This window comes from Primulina huaijiensis, chromosome 15 (assembly GCF_012295235.1).
Source record: "Primulina huaijiensis isolate GDHJ02 chromosome 15, ASM1229523v2, whole genome shotgun sequence".
Classification (NCBI taxonomy): domain Eukaryota; kingdom Viridiplantae; phylum Streptophyta; class Magnoliopsida; order Lamiales; family Gesneriaceae; genus Primulina; species Primulina huaijiensis.
In genome coordinates this window covers 21,520,629-21,543,711 of record NC_133320.1, presented here as the reverse complement: position 1 = coordinate 21,543,711, position 23,083 = coordinate 21,520,629, and the positions used below count along the sequence as shown (strand labels likewise).

At 35.6% G+C, this 23,083-nt stretch overlaps 3 protein-coding genes and 2 pseudogenes across 3 annotated transcripts; 4 read left to right on the top strand and 1 right to left on the bottom strand.

Moving 5' to 3' along the window:
• The first annotated feature begins 976 nt into the window (after positions 1 to 976).
• LOC140959405 (uncharacterized) lies at positions 977 to 3,344 on the top strand (annotated as a pseudogene).
• Positions 3,345 to 4,635: 1,291 nt separating this feature from the next.
• On the top strand, positions 4,636 to 12,307 carry LOC140960549 (calcium permeable stress-gated cation channel 1-like; annotated as a pseudogene).
• Positions 12,308 to 12,733: 426 nt separating this feature from the next.
• Positions 12,734 to 15,429, bottom strand: LOC140959840 (pentatricopeptide repeat-containing protein At4g04370). Its single transcript, XM_073417873.1, has one exon. The coding sequence runs from the start codon at positions 15,368 to 15,370 to the stop codon at positions 13,091 to 13,093; it is 2,280 nt and encodes a 759-aa protein (XP_073273974.1). The 5' UTR covers positions 15,371 to 15,429; the 3' UTR covers positions 12,734 to 13,090.
• Positions 15,430 to 18,590: 3,161 nt separating this feature from the next.
• Positions 18,591 to 20,752, top strand: LOC140958225 (protein THYLAKOID ASSEMBLY 8-like, chloroplastic). The gene is made up of 2 exons (XM_073415602.1): positions 18,591 to 19,029; positions 20,162 to 20,752. The coding sequence occupies exons 1-2, from the start codon at positions 18,649 to 18,651 to the stop codon at positions 20,549 to 20,551; spliced, it is 771 nt and encodes a 256-aa protein (XP_073271703.1). The 5' UTR covers positions 18,591 to 18,648; the 3' UTR covers positions 20,552 to 20,752.
• Positions 20,753 to 21,281: 529 nt separating this feature from the next.
• On the top strand, positions 21,282 to 23,079 carry LOC140959841 (putative pectate lyase 2). The gene is made up of 4 exons (XM_073417874.1): positions 21,282 to 22,154; positions 22,327 to 22,430; positions 22,638 to 22,776; positions 22,856 to 23,079. Exons 1-4 carry the CDS (start codon positions 21,357 to 21,359, stop codon positions 23,072 to 23,074), a joined length of 1,260 nt encoding a protein of 419 aa, XP_073273975.1. The 5' UTR covers positions 21,282 to 21,356; the 3' UTR covers positions 23,075 to 23,079.
• The last annotated feature ends 4 nt before the right edge of the window (positions 23,080 to 23,083 follow it).

Here is a 23,083-nt window from a genome sequence, read left to right as displayed (position 1 = left end):
TAGCACATAGATATGGTTAAGTTCGGATTTTGTGGAAGGTAAAGCAATTTGTCTGGATGCCTCTATGTTAATCTTATTGCACAAAATTGCCGAAATGGTATTTAAAATCTGCTTTGCATTTCTTTAAATTTTACTTTTGAAAACATTACAAATCTCGCTGAGAACATTCAAGTGAACTTTTAAATACCATTTTTAGAGTTGAATCGTACGATTAAATTAGTTTATGATTTAAATCTTATTATAGCGAATGACAATTCAACTTGGCCGTAATTCCAAATATTTGCCAAAAATCTATTAATAAGGGCATCTTTCAAGCTATTTTCAAATCCTGTGCTCTCCAACCGGGGCGTTATTTTGGATTCTGCGTCAAATTTGACGCAGGAGGCACCTTGCGTCAAAATTTTGACGCAGGGTGTTTTTTTTGTTTTNACACGATTAAAATAAAAAAAACGAAATCAAATACATTTAATTTAAGTGCAACGATAATAAAAGAGAATCAAACTAAATTATCAATAATCTGGAAAATCAGGTCCAGATCCAGATCCTCCAAATACACCAAAATATTTTCCAAATGTGTTGCCTTCACGTTGACGACGTTCTTCCTCTCTTTTCTGCATAATTCTTGCTCTTTCATTTTGAACCATTTGACGCATTTCTGGATCACCAATTGTGGTCAGATCCATGTACAAAATTTTATTTTCCTCTTGAAATGCAGCCAATGCTATTTGTTGTTGACAAATTTCTAGCTTTTTTTGTTCATTTTGCAACATTAACAGCTTAATATCATAATTTTGTTGCATATCGGTAGCTCCCTTTTGTAGTACATTGATAAGATCGCGATGACTTTCCTTCATCGTAGAAATTAAATCTGATACATTTTATTCTCTTTTTTTCTTTAATTTGGATTTTTTCATTCCAAGTGGTCGCTGAGATGGAGTTCCACATGCATTTTCATCACTACTTAAATTAATTGAAAATGAATTTATTCCTTGAGAACTTGACATTGGAGATTCCGGTTCTTGATTATCTGATTGTGACGAATCCAAATTTGTGACATGTTGTTTTGATAGTGGTATCGGTGCACTGTCGTTGGCCGAAAAATTCTCCAAATCTTTCATGATAGGTCACACATGATCAAATTTGAATCATCGACTGAAATTTTTATCTTGCATCATTAAGTCTTTTGCTCGGTTCAACTGCACAAAAATATCCAACCCGTATAAAAATAAAGTTAGCGTATCTAGAATATTTTAAAACTAAAGACTTACAATATCTTCTTCGGATGCGCCACTCGGCTTCAGTTTTTCAATTATGCTTACACAGCCACATAATTTTCTAACAGCACGGAGGATAACTTGCATGCGACATTGCATTGATCTTCTATTGCGTTCTTGCATGTTATTCGATCTGCTGCCATTGAAAGCTTCTTCAATACGACTCCAAAATCGATATTTGGATTGGTTTATATCGATGATAGGATTTTGCGAGACGTCAAGATAAACATGACATAATAGCTTATCTTCTTCGATAGAGTAGTTAGATGTTCGACTACTGGAGTCCATTGATTTTCTTTGAAGAAATATATTATTTGGAGTATGATTTGTAATGTTTGATAATTCATTCAAACAATCAGGAGTATATTTATAGTAGAAATTCCACCTACGGGTCCAAATGCACCTACCGATCCAAATGCACCTAACCTTCCAAATTCACCTACCGTTCCAAATGCACCTAACAATTTCAAATTCATCTACCGTTCAAAATGCACATAACCTTCCAGATTCACATACCATTCCAAATTCACCTACCGTTCCAAATTCACCTACCCTTCCAAATCCAATTACCGTTCCAAATTGACCTACCATTCTAAATTCATCTACCGTTCCAAATGCACCTAACCTTCCAAATAACCTGCCATTCCAAATCCATCTACCGTTCCAAATCCATCTACAATTCCAAATCTACCATTATATAATGTGGATTGTATTATCCTACTAACACATAAATCTTGCATTCTTCATATCACAAAAATAAATCCAACTTTTCAATTTGATGCAATATCGTCTAGCTCATATTCATTGTCAGATAATGAATATGATATTCAATTCTTCGAAAATCTCCAAAACAAAAGCAATGCAATACTGACAACTATATCTCGAGAACAAAATTTGGTTGCTTCCTACATCATCCAACAAGAAAAAGAAGTCACACATGGAGGTTCAATTCCGGGTCACATATTCATTCGACGCGACCGTGAAATTGCTGATCGTAAGTTGTTTAACGACTATTTTGCTGAAAATCCAGTATATAATGAAGCAATGTTCCGTAGACGATTTGGAATGTCTCGGAATCTTTTCATTCGGATAGTAGATGGTATACAGAATCACGATGTTTATTTCATACAACGAAGTGATAGTTTGGGACGGCTCGGGCTGTCGACTAATCAAAAAGCAACTGCTACATTGAGAATGCTAGCATATGCCTTACCTGCAGATGCTACTGATGAATACATCCAAATAGGAGAATCGACTGCAATTCAGTGTATGCAACGCTTTTGTCGAGCTATAGTGGAAGTTTTTGCTGAGCAGTACTTGAGATCACCTACGGCCAATGATGTTGCTAGACTACTCTATATTGGCAAACAACGAGGTTTTCCTGGAATGTTGGGAAGTCTCGACTGTATGCATTGGAGGTGGAAAAATTGCCCCACGGCTTGGGCGGGACAATATGCAGGTCGTAGTGGTTCTCCAACAATCATTGTAGAAGCGGTGGCTGATTATGATCTTTGGATATGGCATGCATATTTTGGTATGCCCGGAACCAATAATGATATAAATGTTTTAGAGTCGTCCAGTCTATTTTCCAATCTTGCACAAGGAATTGCTCATCCAGCTCATTACAATATTGGAAGCAAAGAATATGATACTGGATATTATCTAGCTGATAGTATTTATTCGAAATGGTCAACTATTGTGCAGACTATCCATGATCCGCGTGGTCCAAAGAAGCAGTAATTTGCGATGAAACAAGAGTCATGCAGGAAAGATGTGGAGCGTGCATTCGGCGTTCTTCAATCACGATTTGCAATTGTGGCATCTCCCGCCCGTGGTTGGAAGAAAAATCATTTGCATGATATAATGAAAGCATGCATTATAATGCACAATATGATAATCGAAGATGAACATGATCTTACTGCACCAATTCAAGATGCGAGGGAAGCACCGACTCAAGTGGTAGAAATTGTTGTCAATGAACTTATCAGATTTCAAGAATTTCTCGCTCGATATAAAAAAAAATAAAAGACAAAGACACCCACTTTGCATTACGAAATGCTTTGATTGATCATTTATGGGATGAATATGGTCATTCAAATATTTGAAATTGTATTTGTAATGTATTTTTTAATTTAATGTCATGTATTTGTACGTACTATGTTTTTTTAATTCAAAGTCATGTATTATTATATTTTATCCATTTAAATAATTTATGTTTCAATTCGTATAATATTAAACAATTAAATAAATTTTTAATAATTATTAAACAATTTAAATAAATATTAAACGATAATTATTAAACAATTTTTATAATCATTAAACAATTTAAATTAAATAATTTAAATAAATATTAAACGATACTTATAATTATATTAATAAAATTAGAAATATATATTTAATAATTAATAAGAAATAATTTAAATATATTTTTAAAAAAGAATATTCTGAGAATATTCTTTTTACNTTTAAATATATTTTTAAAAAAGAATATTCTGATAATATTCTTTTTACAGTAAGATTTGAAGTAGATGGGTTGGAGATGAATATAATATTTGGGGCAAAAATTGCACTATTTTAAAGTAGAGTTGCTTTAAAATAGAATTTTGGGTTGGAGATGGCCTAAGGAGGTAAGTCAATGCCTAACAAAGTATCAAGCTTGAATTTTGTGAATAGAAAAGATGGATGTTGGGGTAGCTTCATGATCATGCAGCACCACAATGTAAAATTAAATTCTAATTTATTTGTAATATCATCCATTAATAGAAACAATAAATGTTTGTGAACCTCAGAGCTTCAAGTAATCCCACTTGAAATCGTTCTTGCAATGTTTGGATCCAACCTTTTATTGGAAGGCAAAAACTTGTGTGAGACGGTCTCACGGGTCGTATTTTGTGAGACGGATTTCTTATTTGGGTCATCAATAAAAAAATATTACTTTTTATGTTAAGAGTATTAATTTTTATTGTGAATATCGATAGGGTTGATCCTTCTCACAGATAAAGATTCGTGAGACCGTCTCACAAGATTTCTATTCTCATTGGAATTATAACATCGTTCCTAAAAGGATCACTCAATGTAACCCGATACCTGGCCATGGATGTAACCGATACCTGGCGATGTATCGGACGATAGTGTTCTTCCAAATAATTAATTATTAATTGATAGTATATATAATATAATGTAAATGGATTCTCTCCTTTCGGTTTCTTTTCCTTACATATTCAAATTCCCAAACTACCACGCACACATTGGCGCGTGACGTCGACAAAAGATGGAGACCGACCATATGCGGAAACTAGCCGTTAGGAGGAACACGTGGCGCTTTGCAGCATCATACCCAGCCGAAGCGCGCTTTACAGATCATCATTGTGAATAATATCGATTATTTAGTGACAAATTTACTGTAATTCTTTAATCGGTCTTTCCCATTTCAGAGTAGATTCTTGACAAGATCTGTCACAAAATCGAAACTTTACCCCTTTACTTCTCATTATCATTAAATTCACCAAATAAAATATCGCAAGAAAATCGCGACTGTTTATCAACTTTCCTGCTACATGTATTCATTATATATATTATATATACGCATACATCGGTCCCGCCTTTTTTTGGTTGTTCATACCTGAGTTTGACTACATGAATTGAATCTACATGCGACTGTTTTTGGGTTTTGATTGATTTGATTCAACCGTGAAGGATTTCTTCTATTCAGTGTTGTTCCATCGGGGACCTTTGGGTTTATTATTCTCGATCGTTTTGTACTTCGTTTCGGTTTTGGGTGTTCATACGATTTGATTAGGACTCGAACAAGGGAAATAAGTTCGCGTCGGTAAGTTTCCCTTTGGTACGTTTTCTGCTTCTTATGTACTTTATTATAGCGACCTTTTGTTTTCTTGGATGCTTTAGATGGGCTTAGTCGTGTGAGGCTTTGATGACAGTTTGTGACTTTCTGTGAGAAGGGGAGACAAAGTAGTGGTTGTTCTTGGCGTAGGTTTAGAAATTTGTTGCGTGATCCTTTTTATTATTTTTCTTGAGGTGGGATTTTTTCTGGAGGAATTTTTTGACATAACTGGACAAATATAAGGATTTATCGTTTTAACTTTTTTTTTTTGGAAGATATCATTTTAACTTTCTGATAAGACTCTTGTATAGTCTTTTTTTGTAAGTAGTGCAGAATGATCATAACATGTGGCACATGGTGAAGTTTTTGGTGCTTATTCAATAAATTTTACTGTCCAAATTGTGATGCTCATAATATTGAAGATTGAGAATTCAGCCAATGTGGTTGTTGGTTGAGAAAGTTTGTGAAGAACTTGAACTGACTGGTATTAGTAGTTCAGGATGATTAATTTCATTGTTCATTGTTTTCCTTGAATCAGCTACTTTACAATTGCACTAAACTGTAATTTTAATATGTTTTCATATTTTCAGGCTGTTTACATTGTATGTGATTATTACTATGGATACTTTACTTAAATTTCACTATTCATGCCATAGAAATCATGTTTGGTACATATAGCGCATATTTTATGGATATATATTATATTTATAGCAGGAAGTTGGCTTAATACTAGAGGCAACGGATGGCTACATTTGGGGACATTGGGGTTGCAGCAGGCATAAATATACTTTCTGCTTTGGTTTTCCTTGTAGCATTTGCCATCCTTCGGCTGCAGCCATTTAATGACAGAGTATATTTTCCAAAATGGTACCTCAAGGGTTTGAGAGGCAGTCCCGTGCATTCAGGCGCTGATGTGAACAAATTTGTTAATTTGGACTGGCGATCGTATGTTAGGTTTTTGAATTGGGTGCCAGATGCTCTGAGAATGCCAGAGCCGGAGCTCATTGATCATGCTGGGCTGGATTCAGCTGTCTATTTAAGAATTTACTTGCTGGGGTAGGCATGATAATGCAATATTCTTTACCTCAGTACTAATGTTTACTTGGCTATCATATTTTTCCTTATACAAGTTAAACTTACTTGGAATAATTCCATTGTCTGGAGCACATAAAACTGAGTTAGTTAATCACGAATCAATTTCTCTGATTGATTCCTCTTAAGTAACATCCTGTTGATGGTTGATAAATGCATTTGGACACAGTTGGAATTCATTTGCTGGTCGGATTTTGTTGAGTGCTTAAAAATAAAAAATGGCAATAGAATATAAGATGCCTGTGGTTCGACAATAAATGCTTAAATCCACTAGACATCTTAATAAAGGGCTGTAACCCATATTAATCTATATGTTACTCTTAATGGGGGATACATGCACTTGGGCAAAGTTGTTATTCATCCACTCCTTCGATTTTGTTTAATTTTAAAAATAAAAAAGATAGCAAAGAGGTTTAGTAATAGAATTTGGATTCATAACAAAACCATATAAAAACTATATCATAATTTTGATATATTCAGTCCTTTTATCCCTGATTTTAACAGACCTGCTTCCGTCTAATTACCTAATATTGAACTATCTGTCAATTAATGTAATTCTTTTTTTTTTTTACTGAAAATAAACTTTCTATATATGTGATTTTTTTTCTCAATACATTGCATTTGTCTGTCTATATCTGTGGTGTTGGATAGAAAAACTAAGAAATGACATTCTTAGTTGTCGGTTTTGATTGCATACTGATTTTGTGCTAATTTTCATGCAGACTAAAAATTTTTGTTCCAGTGGCATTGCTAGCTTGGGCTATCCTGGTGCCAGTAAACTGGACGAACAACACCTTGGCTATATCTGAAGCAACGGACAAGCTAGTGTACAGTGATATCGACAAGCTTTCTATTTCAAACATTCCATATGGATCAAAAAGGTTTAAGAGTTTTTTCCACTTTCATGGAATTTTCTAATGATTTGCAATATCCTCTATGTTGATTACTTCATAATTTCTTGGTGTTTTGTGTTATCCCGAATATTTTTTACAAATAATGACATTTTTTTAGTTTACAGATGTGTGTGTGATGTATGATTTATACTTTGTGTTACTCTAATAGGTTTTGGACTCATATTGTGATGGCCTATGCCTTTACTTTTTGGACATGCTACACTCTAAGAAAGGAGTATGCGGCTGTTGCAACATTGCGCTTGCACTTTCTTGCTTCTGAAAGACGTCGTCCTGATCAATTCACGGTATTAAGCAATATCCTGATAAAAATTAGTTTGTCGGAGGAATATTTTTTTCCTTAACCAATAAGAAAATAGGTCTTATTTAACCCCACAAATTGATAATGTCTATAATCTTCTGAAATCCTTCCTATTCTCTCCAAGGAAATTGGTAAGCGAAAACACTCATACTCTTGGGTATATGAATGTACTAGAAATTCCCTTCTATTTTCTGGCAATATGCTTTTACAATACAAACTTTTAATTTTTCTGACTGATTCAACATTTTGTTTGGTGATTGCGAAATATACCGGGTTGTCCAACTTTCTTTCTCCGTTGTTAACTTCAATTGGTTATATACCTAAGTATTAACTTAAGATACATATCTATGGTGGCTGCTGATGTCTTAACTTTTTGGTATCACGGGCCAACTTTGTTTTCCTCTTTCAGTGTTAAAGCTTAATTTTTCACAGGTTCTGGTTAGAAACGTGCCACCTGACCTTGATGAATCAGTGTCGGAGTCTGTTGAGCATTTTTTCTTGGTCAACCATCCAGATCATTATCTGACTCATCAGGTTCTCGTCTTCCTAAAATTGCCAACTATGCATAGTTCATAGTCAGTATGATTTGTTTTGTTTTACTTTTAAAAAATAATGTCAATTCAAACCTTGTTATTTCCAATTTTCTCAAACCAATTCAGTTTCATGTTATTTCAAGAAAATTCCAATAATGTAGAAAAGAAAAGGGAAAAAAATCTTTTCACTCAGTTGCTCTAAGATAACATTGTAGCATATCTTAAGATTTTTTGTTTTGTTTGACTATTCTCTAGTGGCACGTAAACATCCATAAGCTAAAGCTTTTACATTTATGTGAATGAAGATGTGATTTTGAAAACAAGGAATGGGTTAATTATTAGTGTGAGCAAATAAATATAGGTAAAGGGAAATGGAATCAAAGGAATTAAGTAGTTTTAAAGAAAGTAGCTTCTTAAACTTAGTGTGCCTCATGTAATCTCAGTGTTCTAAAAGCCGTCGTTTAGGGCCGTCTAGGCGGTGGGTTATTGTGCCTCATGTAATCTTAGTATTCTAAAAAGCCCCGCCTAGGACCGCCCACTGCTCCGATTTTTAGAAAAATTATAACTCTAGGCGTTACCTTAATAGTCGGCCTAGGCAGCTCAAAATCTGCCTAGACGGCCGCCTAGGTTGATATATAACTTTTTTTTTTATTTTTGTTCAAAATTTTTAATTTTTAAAAAAAGATTATTTGGCATATTATCCATCAATTTGTATCCTATTAATATATTTTCTTGTCAGCCTTTGATGTTCGTTCTACTTATCGCTTCTGTTTTGATTCTTCTCAGGACAAAATTTTGTCTAGTATATGCATATGGTAGACATTTTACATCAATCTTTGCTTTTTGTTGCTGTAGCATCGTTCTTTGTTTAGACAATTTGTGCAGACTGTCATTAATGCCAATAAACTTTCTAAACTGATCGAGGAGAAAAAGAGCAAGGAAAATTGGCTTGACTATTACCAGTTAAATTATTCAAGAAATCAATCACAACGACCAATGACCAAGGTATTGCTATGTGTTTCAACTTATTTCGAGTGTTGAATCTTGGATCAATTGTTGTGAACAATCTCATGTTCCATATTAGTGCGAGTGTGCAACTTCAAGTCAATTATGCTTAGGCATTGGTTTAGAAGTGTGATGAATAAATTAACTATTCAAAATTACAGACTGGTTTCCTTGGCCATTGGGGAGAGAAAGTGGATGCAATTGATTTTCAGACATCTGAAATTCAGAGACTGTCAAAAGAAGTAAGTAGAACCAATCAAAATTTCCTTTAGATTTAATAGGCTTTTCCAATACGCATTTACTTATAGAGAGTTTTGCATTTAACACAAATGGCTATTCACCGATTTCACTTTTGTTTGATTCTGAAAACACACGTTATTAGAAAATATAGTTTGGGCACTTTTTCTGCCATGTCCGTGATACTACAAAATAAGAAGATTCATTCACAAACAGAAGAAAATGTTCAATCGTCTAAAAATTCATCTTAGGATTTCCATTTATTGCTAAGTTTTTATGTTGAGTTTATGCCACATATATTTGATGGATAATAACGGTTCTAATATATTGCTACTGGAGTCACAGATGTCTTTTTGCCTCTTGCTGTCCCTGAAACTTAGTGAAGGATTGCTCTCTCTTTATTTATTATCTAAACATAGCATTCATATTTATGCAGATAGATGAAGAGCGGGTGAGGGTGAAAACTGATCCTGATTGCATTATGCGAGCAGCATTTGTCTCCTTCAAAACTCGTTGGGGTGCTGCTGTTTGTGCGCAAACACAGCAATCAAGAAATCCGACTGTGTGGTTAACCGAGTGGGCTTCGGAGCCACGTGATATCTACTGGAACAACCTGGCAATACCCTATGTTTCACTGACTGTTAGGAGGCTTATTGCTTCTGTTGCGTTTTTCTTCCTTACATTCTTTTTCATGATCCCTATTACCATTGTGCAGTCTCTTGCCAATATTGAGGGTATAGAGAAAAGGGCACCTTTTCTCAAGCGGGTTATTGAACTGTGAGTGCATTTTTAAGATAATATGAATACGATATATGATAATTGTAATGGTCATTTTCTTTCTTTTTAATCTTTCTCGTATTTCTAAATTGTTTTTGACAAATTATTGCCACTGTGGTCTTCTCATTTTGTGTCTTTAGAAATTCTGGCATCCTGTTGAATTAAGATGGACATTTGGCAGGGCTACACATAATGATCTGTTACGGGGATTTTCCTATAAATTTAACAATTTGCTTAAAATATTTTCCATAAGTGACGCATGGGCCTTAGTTTCATCATTAAAAAATTACAATATTATCTTTTCTGTCATCGTGAGCCTCAATTATCATAAGTTATATTCACCAAGTGTTTCCTCAGTCTACGTTATTATTGTAGATGATAATTCTTCCAGTGCTTCTTTGTTGTTTTTTCTTACTAAATTACTATTTCTGCCAGACATTTTATCAAGTCTTAGTATCACGGTTATCACTAGGTATTCACCAAGTGTTTTTGCAGTCTATATTATTATTGTGAAGATGAATATTTCTTCAAGTACTTCTTTGTTGGTTTTTCTTACTAAATTACTATTTGTGCCAGACATTTTATCAAGTCTTTAATCCAGGGTTTTTTACCTGGGATTGTTTTGAAGATTTTCCTCATTGTGCTGCCATCCATATTGATGATAATGTCCAAATTTGAAGGATTTCTGTCCATTTCATCCCTGGAGAGGATATCAGCATTGAGACATTATATCTTCAACTTTGTGAACGTTTTCCTAGTGAGCGTAATAGCAGGAACAGCTTTTCAACAACTTAATAGTTTTCTTCATCAGTCTGCCAACGAGTAAATTATTTAAACATTCATGCCATAATGATTTTTTGAATACTCAGAAGCCTTTACTCGATCATATATGTGATTTGTGGTTCTTCTCGCAGAATTCCTAAAACAATTGGTGTTGCAATTCCTATGAAAGCAACTTTCTTCATCACTTATATAATGATAGATGGATGGGCTGGTGTAGCGGGAGAAATCTTGAGACTGAAACCTCTGATATTCTTTCATCTGAGGAATTTTTTTGGGTAAAAACTGAAAAGGATAGAGAGGAGGCAATGGATCCAGGGAGCATTGGCTTTAATACTGGTGAACCGCAGATACAATTATATTTTCTTCTAGGCCTTGTTTATGCTGTTGTGACACCAGTTCTGCTTCCATTTATATTGGTTTTCTTTGTGCTGGCTTATGTCGTATTCCGCCATCAGGTAGAATTGAATCTCTCTCTCTCTCTTCTCTAACTGCTTAAAACTTATTAGATTGTGGCAATATTTCAATTTTGTAATGGAGCCACACCAAGGGGGTCATAGGTTTCTTTAACCACCAATAATGGAAGTAAATTTCATGTGCTTGGTCGCAAAAATGAACCACCTTGCACAGGAGGAGGAGCATTCTAAGACAATAATTCCAATATCAGGTCTCTCCTCCCTAATATATTAAGCATTTAGATCAGGTCGTTCCATGGTCATTTTTCTTATTGCAGATCATAAATGTGTACAACCAAGAGTACGAAAGTGCTGCAGCCTTTTGGCCAGATGTCCATGGACGCATAATATCTGCCCTGGTCTTCTCCCAGCTAATTCTAATGGGATTATTAAGTACAAAAGGAGCCGCTCAATCCACGCCATTCCTAATTGCACTTCCTGTGTTGACCATCTCATTTCAAAGATACTGCAAAGCTCGTTATGAGCCAGCTTTTGTCTTTTACCCTTTACAGGTTCTTATCACTCTGACCAATCTCATCTCCTTAAATAATATCAAACTCATAACCTTTTCTTGTGGATTTTAGGAAGCAATGATGAAAGATACTTTAGAACGGGCACGAGAACCCAACCTAAATTTAAAGGCCTATCTCCAAAATGCTTATGTCCACCCAGTTTTTAAAAATGACGAGGGTGGCGAAGATTATGATGATATATATGATGGGAAGTTAGATGCAAGTGTTCTAGTGCCTACAAAACGCCAGTCTCGAAGAAATACACCAGCACCAAGCAAAACAAGCAGTACTTCCTCGTTGGATTGTCCCTGATAACTCACATTCTATCTTATATTGTACATGGTACTAACTAGCGTGGTGGCTTAGAAAGTGATTCTGTGAATTGGAAGAGGAAGTGGGAGAAAACACAATTTTGGTAAAGATGCTAGGCTAAGAATTGCTTCTGGTTTTTCCAACATTTGACTCAGAACAGTCATTTTGGAAGATGATGTATATTGATTGCTTCATTAGGCATGGCACATCCATCAAAACTGAAGTTGATGGAATTGATGTAGATTTACATCTTTCTTGATTAACAAATGGTTGTGGTCCTGATATAAACACACACACACACACACACACAAATAGAAGAAAAAGAAACGGTTGTGGGCCGACGACTTTGATTTGAACTTCACACATTTCAAAAAAATTGAGGTATGTTTTGCAAATCGAAATATTCTATTTTCTTTACTATTAATTCAAGTTAGAAAGGTTTGTCAGGTGAGAACCCAAATTGTCGAATATTTATCCCAAGGAATATCATAATTTGGGAAGGAAACTGATCGATTAGCAAGATTTTTGCCATGTAGCGACCGAATTCTAGGGGCAAGAATCAACCGAACTTTGGGGCAGATCATGCAGAATATTTGCAGCCCCTAATAGCTGAAATTAAGGGTGATTTGAGCTTTGAAAAAATATGCATATTCGTCCCCTCACCCTATAAATACATGTTCTATGCTGAAAGGAAACACACCATAATTCACAAGCAAATTCCTCAAATTTCAAGTCCCTTAGGCTGTAGATTTTCGTTTTATGTAATTGGTTTTTTGGTCATTTGATGTACCACGAGGCTTATTGTTACAACATTAAATTGTTAAACAAAGTGATGACGAGTCAAGGTCTCGGGGCATGACATGGTATAACAAAATTGTTACAACTTGATATGGTATTCTGCTGAAATTTACAGCACCAAGCCGAAAAGCCAACTGAAGTGACTAGATTGGAGGCTGTTTATTGAAGTTTTCAATAATTTTCCATTCACCAAGCAACCCGTCTCATGTTTCAATGGATTCACTTTCACATCTCATAAAGTCATCCATTGATAAACTAATTCTCATTTCCCAAGCACGTCGGGGTCAAAGAGAAGCACATCTTCACATTCTGAACTTAACACTATTTCCGTCATATCATTAGTCAATTTTCCCAATAAGGAAACTATATTTGCATATTGTGGATGTGAACTATGGTGGTTGAAAAAGGGGGTGATCGAGCCTTGCATTTCAATAGAACTCCAACCGGGAACTTTCCTCAGGCCAAGAGATCTCATTTGAACCCAAGATTTCCCAACGCCATCCCATTTAGCCGTTGAAGCAAAGCTGTGAGCTAGTTGCACGTATTTACCAGCATCTGCAGGCTCCAATTCAGAAATTTCTTTGGCGATGATGGCCCCAAGCTCTATTTCACCATTTCTTCGACAGGAATCGAGCATTATGCCCAGAACATCGCTAACTGGTTCTGGGAACATCTTCATGTAGAAGTTATATGAATCTTGAATCCTACCAGCTCGGCAAAGGAGATCAACTATGCATGCACAGTGTTCAAGCTTTGGTTTAACATTATGCTTTTTCATGGACTCAAACAAGCTCATTCCACGGTCTACAAGTCCATTATGACTGCAAGCGTATAAGACAGATAAAAAAATGACATCATTTGGTGCGAGCTTGTTCTTCAGAAATTTGGAGTACATCTCCAAAGCAGTCTCCCCTTTGCCATGAGTACCATATCCTGCGATAATAGTGCTCCACGAAATTGTATCATGCTGTGGCATACTTTCAAAGCACTTTCTAGCAGAATCTAACTCACCGCATTTAGCATACATATCAACCAAGGCTGTACCTATCCTGATACACGGTCCGAGAGAACTTCTAAAGACAAAGTTGTGAATCCACTTCCCTTGATGGCATGCTCCCAAGGAAGCACATGACTGAAGAAGGGAGATTATTGTGACAGAATCAGGCTGTTCGTTAACTAGCCTCATCTCATTGAATAAATACAAGGCTGTAGTTAAATATCCACTCTGCGCATAACCAGCAACAATTGCATTCCAAGAAACTTTATCTCTTTCTTCCATCAAGCAAAAAACAGCTAAACTCTGCTCCAAATGGCCACATTTTGCATACATACTAACAAGAGAATTTTGGGTTGGAATATCTACCGCCATTCGCTGCCTAAGTATGTAGCAGTGAATTGAAGTTCCAAGTTTGACAGAACCCAATTGCCCACAGCATGCAAGAACGCAAGCCATAGTTGCAGTAGATGGAATAACTTTAAAAACCAACATTTGCCGAAATACTTGCAACGCCTTGTCTGCAGAATCATTCTGTACAAGTCCAGAGATCATTGCGGTCCAAGATATCACATCTTTATCACCTGCACTCTTAAATATTTGTGTCGCTTCATCCAACTGTCCACATCTTGAATACATACCAACAAGAGATGTTTGTAAATGTTTATTCATTCCGAAACCGGAAGTCAAAACCTGTCCATGCATAATTTTTCCCACTTCAACACTACCATCATTGACAGCCGCAGACACCAAAGCACCAAAAGTGTGCTCATCAGGCTCTGCATTTTCGTATCTCATTCTGTTAAAAAGCTTTGAAACTCCGCTGAGATTTCCAACCATAGAATAGGCATTGATCAAGCTATTCCAAGAAACAGTATCCTTATCCTCCAACAATTCAAACAGCTCCTCTGCCTCTTCTACTCTTCTACATTTAGCATACACGCTCAACATGCAATTCATCAGTGCAATATCCAATGTGTAACACCTTTTTATAATGCAAGAATGCAAAACATCCAAGTGCACACTCAATGTCACACCAGAGAGCATGGTCAAAATAGTGATCGAACTAGGTTGAACCCCTTCATACTGCATAGAATTATACAAAAAGAATGCATTTTCCATATCTCCAGCACGAGAATAGCACCCAATGATCGCCGTCCATGGGACTATATTTCTCTGAGGCATCATATCAAACACCCTTCGGGCATATTGAGAGTTCTTGAGCTTTGCATAGAAATTTATCAGCGAAGAGGAAATGTAGGGGTCTGAGGAATACCCACTAACAATAAGATGTTGGTGGAGCGAGAGGCCGAGGTTGAAGAGGTTAAGGGACGTACAAGACTTGAGAAGGGAAGGGTATGTGAAGGCATCCGGAGCCGCGGCGGTGGAGTTGAGCATGGATGCGAATATGAGGAGGGCTTGGCGGTGGAATCCTTCCACGGAGAGGCGATTGATTATGGAATTGAACCATTTCGTGGCGCTGGTCACAGTGGCGGCTACTGGTGGCGACTTCGGAGAGTGCAAGAGTTGGGGCTTGAAAGCGTTCATGGATCATGGTAACCCCTCCCTCCCATCAAATATTGCAGCTTCTGCATGAAAATAAACAACATTTTTGTATGCCCACTCGGAAAAGGGACTGGGTTCTGATTTATTTAAAAAAAAAATAAAAAAGTCAATTTACATACATATCTATGTGTTTAAGTGTAAATATATCATTAATTTAAATTTTTAATATTAATTTCATCCATCTCATTCAGTCGACTCCAAACTAGATTTATCTTCTGTCGACCTCCTTCCATTTCTTTTCTGATCGTATTTCCTTTCCCGACAATTTTCGACGCAGATCCGTCCAATCTAAACAAACTCAATCGGAAAAATGATTGACAAAAATCTGATAATATAAACATTTATTTCGATTTATTGTTTCTGTTTCTTCGACTCACTTGAAAAAGAAAAATGTCAATCAAATTTTGGGTAGAGCAGAGTCTTGGTCGACCCAAACAAAAATTTTGCTTGGGTCGACAAAATTATGGAAATGGGTTTTATTTTGGTCTACCCAACATTTGGTCGACCAAAGTGGCTTTGGTCGACCAAACCACTTTGTCGACCAAAGATACCACTTTGTCGACCAAAGATCCATTTACTTTGTCGACCAAAGATCCAAATGGATCTTTGGTCGACCCAAATAATACTTTGGTCGATTCAAGCAAAATGTTGGGTAGACTTTACCTAAAATTTTGGTCTACCTAACATCAATTAAGTTTGGGTTGATTCAGTGTTTGTTTTTGTATTTGATTGGACATTGTATTAATTTTTTAAATTTCGATTTAAGTATTTATGGTGAAATTTTGTTGCTGGTCAGTTTTTTGGTCGATCGAGGTGATTTCTGGGTTGATTCTGGGTCGACCATGATGATTTTCTGGGTCGACCCTGTTGATCTCTGGGTCGACCCATGTTGTTTCTAGGTTGACCAAGGTTGCTTTTGGGTCGACCATTTTTCTAACATATTAATCCATAGATTTGACAAATATGACCGATAATTACTTAATTTTGACGGATAATTACATAATTTTGATCAATGTTAAATATTTTTAACATATGAATAACATAATTTCACAAGTATATTCTATAGTGTTACATGATTATGTTACATGTTATGACATATGAGTCACAATTTCACAACTATGTTACATGTGTTTTGACATATAAGCCACAATTTCACAATTATGTTATATGATTTAACATATGAATCACAATTTCACAATTATGTTGTATGTTTTAACATATGAATCACAATTTCACAATCAACTATGTTACATGTTGTTTTAACATACGAATCACAATTTCACAATCAACTATTTTACATGTTGTTTTAACATATGAATCACAATTTAACAATCAACTATGTTACAAGTTTTAATATATGAATCACATAATTTCACACGTATGTTCTATAATGTTACATGTTATGACATATGAGCCACAATTTCACAACTATGTTACATGTGTTTTGACATATGAGCCATAATTTCACAATTATGTTATATGTTTTAACATATGAATCACAATTTCACAACTATGTTATGTTTTCACATGTGAATCACAATTTCACAACCAACTATGTTACATGTTGTTTTAACATATGAATCACAATTTCACAACTATGTTACATGTTTTAACATATAAATCATAATTTCAAAAGTATGTTATATAATATTACATGTTTTAACATATAAATCACATATTTAGCTTGATCAACACAAAGTATATCTTGTTGTTTTGAGGTTAACCCTTGTTGCTTTGCCTTTGGGTCGACCAAATTTTGGTGTTGCTTGGGTCCCAAATTGCTTTGGTCGACCCAAGCATCAATTTGGTCTACTCAAATTGCTTTGTGGTAGACCAAAGCAATTTTGGTCGACCATGGTAGACCGAGCAATTTGGGCCCAAATTGCTTGGTCGACCCAAGCAAGGTCGACCAAATCTTTTGCTTGGGTCTACCAAATATTTAAATTGGTCGACCCAACACGGACCAAGTTTGGGTCGATCCAATGATTGTTTTTGTATCTGAGTTCTTGTAATATGTTTTATAATCATTAGACATTGTATTGATCTTTTAATTATTGGACATTGTATTGATATTTTTAATTTTCGATTTCAACAAAAACTAAAAGAATAAGATAATTAGAATAAACAAAAATTAATATAAAAAAACAAGCGTGACACACCATGTAATTATGGGCCGACTAAGAAGAATTCTTGGTCGACCAACAAAATTTTTGTCGACCAAGAAAATTAATCTTGGTCGACCCATAATACTAAATTAATCTTGGTCGACCCATAATACTTGGTCGACCAACTCTTCTGGGTGGAGAATTAATTAAGTTGAAAATTTTAATTACAGTTAATATAGTAATCAAAAGTCAACTCCTTGTTTTTTTTAAAAAAAAGTCAGAGTCCTTTTTTTTAAAATTATTTCTGTCTCACTCTTACTTTTTTAATTGGCCCCTCTCTTCCCCCTTTTTAGTTTTTATTATTACACATTCTAAAAATTTAATTTTATTTATTAAAAAATAAATAAAAGCTTTAATTTGCCTAAAATATCTTAATAAATAATAAAAGTCTATTAATTTTTAAAATAAAAAAAATAGAGAAACAAACTTAAAATTAATAATAAAATAAATTATATGGTAAACCAGTAACTAGTGTAATATCGCATTGACAAAAACTTGTGTAAGACAGTCTCACGGGTCGTATTTTGTGAGACAAATCTCTTATTTGGGTCATCCATGAAAAAGTATTACTTTTTATGTTAAAGTATGACATTTTATTGTGATTATCGGTAGGGTTGACCCGCCTCAAAGATAAAGATTCGTGAGACCGTATCACAAGAGATCTACCCTATGCATTGTTTGTACAATCTATTTCTAAATTTTTTTAGAGCTTGATTAAAGTCAATGCCAAAAATTGGCAGTTCTCTTTCCAAATAAAATTTGTAGATATCTTAGAGTTCATCTGAACTGATACAAATGTTCTAGATTTTGAACTAGAACTCATATCGGATAACAATTATCATAAATTTCATCTTTTCTTAAAAAATCATATATGATTAACGTGATTTACATGATATCGAGTAATCATATGCTCTGAAATTCAAGGATGTTAGCTTGACACGTAAAAAAATAAAATAAAAATAGAAATACATATTTTTATCAAATAAAAAAATTTATTTTTATTAAAATTATAGCGTGAGCCAACTCCACTAAAACGTATTGCGCAGTTCATCTGCTTAGCCCCTTTGTTCCTTTTTCTTCCTATTCCCTTGTAGGATGCGAGTCCCAACCCTAATTTTGTCGAGGTCAAAATCAGCCCTTTTCGCCTCCAAATCCCTCCTTGACAAACATTTCGTCAGTATTGAATCCGTGATCTGTCCATCGCCACTAGTACACGCAAGCTACAGTGATTTTCCGAGACTATGGAGCTGGTTCCGGGCTTACCACGACGGCAGGCCTCGAGGGCCTCTGTGGAGGGGCAAGAAACTACTTGGGAAGGAGGCACTCTTCGTTATACTGGGCCTCAAGCGATTCAAAGACGATGACGAGAAGGTCGATAAATTCATCAAAACTCACGTGTTAAGGCTTCTCAAAATGGATTTGATCGCTGTTCTAACTGAGCTCGAACGCCAGGAGGAGGTCCACCTTGCTGTCAAGGTGATTTAATTATTTTTGCACTCGCCCTTTGCTGTTTGCGCCCCGAATTTTACATTGTGGCTGGCGGCCCTGATGTGTTTGAGTTTGTTTTTTTTCTTCATTTTTTTAGATTAAATCTAAATGGAAATCTGGTAAGTTGAGCTTAGTATGCTGGACAGTCCAACTGTGGGGCTGCTGTGTCATTTAAAATTTTTAATTTAAGTTGCATCTATTAGGTCTGGTATACTGGAAATTGGTTGGTTCTACAGCAAAGAGTACACAGTTCAATCCCCATGAGTTGCTTGGTGTCAGTAATTATTTTGAAGGGACTATTGGAGAGCGTTAACTATATCCTGTATGACCATCTAAGATGTTCTGTGTGTATATTTATTTATTTGTGTAGCATTGATAGAAAGTGGGATTTGGACTGTTATACACTCTAAAATATTTGAGGTACCATTATCACCAGTTTTGATTTTTGGCATAGTGATTGAAAATCGGTTGCTAAATATTTGTTAAACGTCGTCTTTTTTTACTGATATGAGGAAATGTTGGGCATTAGACAGATGGGCTGTTTATTGATTGATCAAGTCTTAAAAAGGTTTCTCATCTTGAAATATATTTAGCAAGATTTCAGAATTAGCTGTTCATTAGAACCTTCAGGTGCAGTACAATACTTATTAAAAAGTTTCTGGAGATAGCTGGATGCATTTCCATAGCTTTTGAGGATATGGATTATCAGGTTATGTTTTACTGGATTAAAAAGTTGTCTACCAATAGATCATAGATATCTGCATAAGAGTTAATGGTAGTGAGGAAAAGAACATTGAGCGCAAGTGTTTGTTGGCTTCATTTTCTAAGTAGGCTGTAGGTTATCCAGGTCTGCTAATGATCTCAGCTCCAATTAACCTCAAATATCATATAAACTTGAAACATCGGTTAACAAATTCAGTTGTGCAATTGGAAAGCCAATTTGAGTAATTGTTAAATTGCTAAGTCTTAGGCTTTACTCAACTGGTTTTCAGACAAATCCTCGATGAGCCGGAGGCATTAAACTCTTTCTTTATCTAATGGTTCATGTTATTATACCTTTCTACTATACTTACAGTGTTTTAGTTATATCTTGACTGATGATCAAATATCTTACTTTCAGATGTTTAAGGTGATTCAAAAACAAGACTGGTATAAACCGGATGTTTTCCTATACAAGGATTTGATTGTAGCATTGGCTAGGCGCAAAAAAATGGATGATGTGATGGAGTTATGGGAAAGTATGAAAAAGGAAAAATTGTTCCCCGATTCTCAAACTTACACTGAAGTTATTCGGGGTTTCTTACAGTACGGTTCTCCTGCTGATGCAATGAACATATATGAGGACATGAAGAAGTCACCTGATCTACCCGAACAATTGCCATTCAGGATATTGTTAAAGGGGCTTCTGCCGCATCCCTTGTTAAGGAATAGGGTCAAACAAGACTTCGAGGAAATTTTTCCTGATCAACATGTTTATGATCCTCCACAGGAGATATTTGGACTACGATGAGGTTTCTTGGATGTGGTTTATTTGTTGCAGTTTTTATTTATTTTAATCTAACCCTCCATTCTTTTGACAACCAGCACAACAGAGAAGATGTATTTTTTAAGGTGAGGAATCTATAGTAGTTTGATTCTCAAGGGTTTATCGATTTGTCATGTTGCTTTGGTTTTGGATATATTAAATAAATAACATATCTGCATTATGTCAATGTCATTCGTCAACATGAAACAAGAGATGAACAAAATTGTTGAAGCAAAAGATTCGAGATTCTTTAACTTCATTATTCATTTAATACTAAAGAACTATAAAAGCTCTTGAGCTATCAAATAATATTATTTTGGCTATAATTTACTCAGAAATACTTTGTATTATGCTTGTCATATGTTACAATTTCACGATCCCGAATGTGAGTATAGTTCGAGGGTTGCTCGTACTTGGAGTGCAAGATTTTAGGAATATGATAATATAACGTGGACAACAAAAAGATTCTTGACTAAGTCCACTTCTCGTGTATTTCTTTTGTTTTATGATAAATTGGTAAAGGGTCAATAACAAAGCTTCCACGATTGTTATTTAAAAAGGAAAAAAATAAAACAATATCAAACATATGGTAACTCCATCGCAAGTTTCAATAGTTGTTTGAGATGCACATAGCCCAACACAAGTTTTTATCATTCTACAACGTATATTAAACTGATCGATAATTAGATTACCCAGTTTCACGTATATAATGTTTGCCAACTTCGTGCTTTCACGTTGAGAAATGAATCCTCAAAATCAGACCGAATGATGAATTGAAAATGAGGGCTATATGCTTACTGTTAACATGGATACCACGACTGTGCACATTTTCCTTGCTATTTATCAATGTCCCCAGTGTTCTTCAGGTCAAACCTCGACCATGGCGAAGCCGAGATCTTTCCTTCTATTTTCTTGGCTGTTAGTCTTTTGCATGCTAACTTTCAGGGCTCATTCATCCCAAAAGAGTTCCAAGAAGCCGTCATTTACGTCAACATTTAAGGTAATGAACAAAATTGATTCTTGTTGGAGATCAAACCCCAACTGGGCTAAGAACCGCCAGTCATTAGCTGACTGCGCGGTTGGGTTTGGATGCAGTGCAATGGGAGGGAAGAATGGCGCCATTTATGTGGTAACGGACGCTTCAGACGACCCTGTGAATCCCAAAGCAGGCTCGTTGCGTTATGGTGCGATTCAGGCTCAACCACTTTGGATCATATTTGAAAGGGACATGACTATTACACTTAAGAATGAATTGATGATGAACAGTTACAAAACAATTGATGGTAGGGGTGCCAAAGTCGAAATAACCGGAGGTCCCTGTATTAGTATAGATTATGTGAGCCATGTTATAGTCCATGGGATTAGCATACATGATTGCAAGCCCGGGAAGAGGGGTATGGTCCGGAGCACACCCGATCATGTTGGTGAAAGGCTTGGCAGTGATGGAGATTCCATTAGTATCTTCGCATCATCTAACATTTGGATCGATCATTGCTACCTTGCTCATGCAACAGATGGCCTCGTTGACATTATACATGGCTCTACTGGTATAACTGTTTCCAACAATTACTTCACTCAACATGATAAGGTACGTCAACTCGCACAAATTTTAAAATTTCTACAGTTGAGAGGGACGACTTCAAGTAATGATGCATGTATATATATATATATTCATATTACTGAAATGAATATCTTTGGAAATATATTTTGCAGCATAATGGAGCGCAAATCCGTTATATATGAAAATTTTATGATTTCAGGTGATGTTACTCGGGCATCAAGATGGATTTGCGGCCGACAGGGTAATGAAAGTTACCGTGGTTTTCAACCACTTTGGCCCCGGATTGATTCAAAGGATGCCAAGGTATATGTTTAAGGATGTTATGTGAGTTAAAGTTAAGCCCAAAACTCTCAACAATCCCACTTGAAATCAATGAGCGGCATAAAAATTTGATGGACTCTCACACTCTTGGCAAATTAGTCTTTGTTTCGGTTCGTTATCTTTGTATCTGAATACGGTGCTACCTTTAAAATATGGCTAATTGTATCTAGTCACAATGCATCTTTTCAGGGTTAGAACCGGATATGCTCATGTTGCCAACAATAGGTACGACCAGTGGCTAATGTATGCAATTGGTGGGAGTTCTGATCCAACTATACTTAGTGAAGGGAACTATTTTGTTGCTTCAAATGATGCTTACGCTAAACAGGTAAAGAGAAATAAATCTGCTAGTAACTTGTGCTTGAAGTGATGCCTAGATACGGACTAACGAAATTATGGGGTGACAGGTTACAAAGAGGGAGACAAATAATGGTTGGAAAAACTGGAAATGGAGGTCGACTAACGATGTATTTATAAATGGAGCGTATTTTGTACCATCGGGTTACGGAAGCTGCTCTCCAAATTATTCAGGACAGCAGTATTTTGCTGCCGCTCGGGGCTCTTTAGTCCCCGCCTTGACATCAGATGCCGGTCCTCTCCAATGCCGCCTTAATGTAAAATGCTAAAAAAAATTG